Source organism: Elephantulus edwardii, unplaced genomic scaffold (genome assembly GCF_000299155.1).
Source record: "Elephantulus edwardii isolate Elephantulus edwardi_28Jun2011 unplaced genomic scaffold, EleEdw1.0 scaffold00048, whole genome shotgun sequence".
Taxonomy (NCBI): domain Eukaryota; kingdom Metazoa; phylum Chordata; class Mammalia; order Macroscelidea; family Macroscelididae; genus Elephantulus; species Elephantulus edwardii.
The window spans coordinates 1,370,195-1,374,429 of record NW_006399798.1 but is presented as its reverse complement, the minus strand read 5'-3'; the positions used below and the strand labels follow the sequence as shown (position 1 = coordinate 1,374,429).

The 4,235-nt window shown below is 64.1% G+C and overlaps 1 protein-coding gene across 1 annotated transcript in view; it reads left to right on the top strand.

The window, feature by feature from the left end:
• Positions 1–4,235, top strand: part of BAHCC1 (BAH domain and coiled-coil containing 1) — a 58,422-nt gene that overhangs the window by 48,541 nt on the left and 5,646 nt on the right. The window contains exons 15-20 of the mRNA XM_006886321.1: positions 249–377; positions 2,017–2,134; positions 2,442–2,713; positions 3,447–3,622; positions 3,702–3,997; positions 4,163–4,232. Coding sequence (XP_006886383.1) covers positions 249–377; positions 2,017–2,134; positions 2,442–2,713; positions 3,447–3,622; positions 3,702–3,997; positions 4,163–4,232 — 1,061 coding nt within the window. The remainder of the gene's footprint in view (positions 1–248; positions 378–2,016; positions 2,135–2,441; positions 2,714–3,446; positions 3,623–3,701; positions 3,998–4,162; positions 4,233–4,235) is intronic.

Below are 4,235 nucleotides of genomic sequence, written 5' to 3'. Positions count from 1 at the left end.
ATCGGAGGGGATGCTGGGAGACCAGGGTTGGGGCAGAGGGGATTCTGGGAGCAGGCCAGAAAGTCGGGGTTTGGCAGGTGCCCATCAATGCAGTGAGTGGACAGCGCACAGGATGGCTGAGGGGCAGTGACTGGCAGGAGGGCTGCGGGAGGGGCTTGGCCTGGCCGCCTCTCCTGGTACTCAGGCTGGACCACTAGTCCAGTCCTGGAAGGGCCCTTCATCACTGACTGCCCTCCTGTGGTCCCCAGGAGAGAGGAGAGCTCTCGGAGCCCCGCAAGGAGAGGGCCTGGACGCCCCCGGAAGAGAAAGCACTCCAGCTCCTTGCCCAGCCTGCGCCCCGGGGGCCAGCTAGCCAGGAGTGACAGCAGGAAAGTCAGGTGAGTCCTAGACTGCGCCGCCCAGGCCATCCAGGGTGCCCCCTGCACCCCCTCGAGCCCGGCAGTACAGGGCCTGTGAGGTGGGGGTGCCATCAAGAACAGGCATCCCCTCCCCTCTGCTGCCTGCCAGCCCTGGCCAACACCTCCACCTCGGCCTTCCTGGGAGGCCACAGCCCCAGAGCCCACCACGCAGCTTGCCCTGCACCCCGGCTGCACCCCAGCGAGGCGGCGTGGTGTGGCGTGGCTGCCTCTTGATCTGCACGCTCTGAGCTGTTGGTCACGCTGCGTGCGGCTCGGCCGCCGGAGTTATTACCCATTACCCGCCCCGCGGCCGCTGGCGCACTCTCGGGCCTGGTATAATTGTCCTTCTCGACTGCAAATTGCCTCTCCCGGCAGGCCCATTTGCATAAATCCTCCGAGCTCCTCCAAACACGATTGGCGCGAGCCGGCTCGCGCTGCATCAATCCTGATGATTTGGTAATAATAGTTAAATCTGCACTAAATGGTTCCTTCAATTAAGACAGAGGCAAAAAAATTAATCTCAGGGCTTTATGTCACAAAACATTAGCAAATGCAGGGAGGTGGCAGGGGCGGGGGGTTGGCCGTGGTTGGAAGGAGGATGTGCCGCGTAGTGGGGGAGCCTCCCTGGGCTGAGCTCCACCTGGCCCAGGTATCACCCTGCAGGGAGCCCCCTGAGAACCAGCGAGAGTGGGAGGGGCTGCTGGGTGGTGGGGTGCACAGGAGGCAGGACCCGGCGAGGGTGCCCCTCGGAGCTGCCTGGCGCCACGTCTCCGTAGCAGCCACTGTCCTACCTCAGGGAAGCCAGGTCTCACCTGACAACTCAGTGAGGTGACACCCACATAGCTAGAGGGTCAGTCTCCTCCCCGGACACCTAGGGGCACTGCAAGGTGAGGGCCTGGGAGGCCTAGGTAACTATCCAAACTCCTAGCCCTAACTGACCAAGGACAGAGGGGAGGACAGCCCAACTCCCCAGCCTGTTTCCTGTGTGCAGTGAGCAGCTCTGGGGTGTCAGGGGCCCCTGTGTGGCCTCCATGGCTGCATCCACATGGCCCACAGCTCCATCTCGACCTGCTGAGGTTGAGGGAGCTGAGACTTAGCTTCCTGAGCCCATCTGGGGCGTGGACAGTGAGCGCAGGAAAATGGCACTTCCCTTGAAACTAGAGTCGGAATGCACAGGAGACGAAGCCTGGCTGAACCTTGAGTCCCCAAGCAGCTCTGCGGCCCCCACCCCACCCCCATCCCTGGCTGAATCATGGGGCCCCGGGCAGCTCCCCGTGCCCCCCGCCCAGTCCCTCGTCACACAGCGGTGATCTAGCATTGTCTGGATGCTGGCTGTGCCCTCCTCTCCTCATCCACCCCTTCCCTGCAGAGCCCAGCCCCTCAGCCCCGTTCCTGGTGCCCCCATTCCTGATCCTGAGGTCACCTCAGCTGAGGGGGACGGGAGACACATGTACTATGAGCTCCAGCAGGATAGGCGCCGGGCTGACGGTCAGCAGAGGCCCCGGGAGAAGATCCCTGGGGCTGGGCAGGACTAAGTGACCCAGAGCCCCATGGACTGGCAGAGTGGAAGGACCAGGCCCAACAGCCCCTGCCTCTCCCCCCGCAGCTCTGCGCCCAGGCCAGTGCGGACCAGCTTGAGCCTGCTGTGTGCAGAGCTGCAGGGTGCTGGGGAGCCCCCTGAAAAACGGAGCCGACTGGACCGAGGCATCTACATGGGCCTACAGGCTGCCCCTGCGGTGAGCACCCCACAGCTCGGGCCAAGGCTGCTGCCTGCCAAGGGCGGGAAGAGGTTCCCCACCCCACCCAAGCCAGTGCCCGGCCTAAGGGCCCAGGGGCCCAACAGCAGGACTGGCCATCAGATAGATGGACACAAGTGGTAGAGGCAACGCTGTTCCCCCATCACTCTGCACTGGGGAGGTTGGACCAGGATCTGACCCACAGGCGTGATCCTGGACGGGCCGTGTGGGGGTGCTACCCTTGGGACAGGCGAAACACCTCAGGGCAGACCCTGTAGTTAGAGCTGTCGCCTCTGGTCACCCACAGGAGAAGACACCATGCAAGGATGGTCCCCCAGGCAAGCTGACTGCTGTGGTCACCCACAAGGTGGCCCAGCTAAAGCCAAAGGCCAAGAACAAGGGGCTGCCCACGGGTCTGAGCCCCTTCCTGCGGAAGGCGGCCATCCCGGGTGGACGGTCCCGCAAACAGCTGTCCCGGGCCAAGAGCACCCAGGTGGCAGGCACGACCCGTCCCCCGCAGTCCGAAGGCCACAGCAGCAAGGACACACCCAAGTTCCTGGGCAAGCCCGAGGCAGGCAAGTTTGCGCTGAGCTGGCCATGGAGGGGCTGAGAACGGGCTGGGCCAAGGCTGCCAGGTCAGAGCAGGACGACATGGGCATCTGGCTACAGTCCCTGGGGTCCCCGGGGAGGGTGAGGAGGGACTGACCCACTCCAGAGCCAGGTCAGGTCTGGGGGCATGCAACAGAGAGAAGCACTCTGGCTGGACAGATGTGGCAGGAGAGCAGGGTAATCTCGAAGGTGACCCCAGGGTCAGGGTTCAGTGCCTATCTGGGTGCCCTCACTGGGGTAATATCCTGGAAAGTGGAGTAAAAATAGCCCCTGGTGTCCAGCTGCTTCCTCAGTGGTGGCCTGGCCGACCTGCAACTGCTAGCTGGCCCAGGCAGCACATAATCCAGGACCCTCCTGGACAAACAGACACTTCCCCCTCAGTCCCCCTGGGGCCTCCAGGACAAAGACAAAGGAGGGCGCCTCAGCCGAGGGGAAGAGGAAGCAGGACTGAGGCAGGGGGTGGCCAGCCCCCAACAGCTGAAGAAGAGCAAGGTGGGGGCAGGGAGGCTGGAGACTGGAGGGGGACTGAAGGACACCCCCCCAGGCAGGAGCCCGTACCCAGGGTGAAAGAGAAAAATGGACCCGTGCACTGGCCCAGGAGTGCGGACCTCCCTCCCTCTCAGGAGGGGCCATGGTGACCAGTCCCCCAAGCCTGGTGCCCCCTGGGTGCTGGGTCACTGGCCCCCACCTCCCTCTCAGGCAGTGGCTCAGACAGTGAGGACGGTGGAAGCCCCCTGGGAGTTGAGGCACCGCCCAAGGAGCCAGGGCTGGCATTGCTGGGGGCTGGCATGGCCATGCTTGGACCCTCACCCTCCTCCGTGGTCAAGATGGAGGTTAACCAGAAGGCGAAGAAGAAGAAGGAACGTCAAGGGCTGCCAGGTCAGCATCAGGGCACAAGGTGGGCAGGTGGGCCTGTGGAGGCGGGACCCCCTGCAATGCCGCTCCTCCCCCCTCCCAGGAGCCTGCCACCTGTCCAGCTCCGAGGGTGAGGTCAAGATCAAGAGGCGGGCAGTAAAGGCCAAGGTGGGCACCAAGCTGGAGAGGGCCCCGGGACGGAGGGCGCCTGGAGCGCCCGGCAAGAAGAAAGCCAAGAGCAAAGGAGGACTGCGGGCCGAGCCAGGGGCTCCTGTCACCAGGGACCCCCTCTTCAGCCCCGCCCGAGCCTTCACCTGTCACGACGAGGGCAGCAAGCTGGCCAGCGAACGCCTCAAGAGAGCCACACGCAAGAGCTCAGTGCTGCAGCCAGTGCTTCGGGTGAGGGTCCCACACTGCAGGGTCCCCCGCGGGTGGGGGTTCCTGTACCTCAGTGGATGGGGTTGGGATGGGAGAGACTTTCGAGACCTCCACCCCCCTCTGCCTCACACTCCTGGCCAGGGGTGCTGTCCTCACACTAAGCCTTCTCTGCCCTCCACTGCCCAGCGGAAGAACGGGGCTCTGTCTATCACCCTGTCACCCCGAAACGCGAAGGCAGTTCTGAGCAAGGTGAAGAACA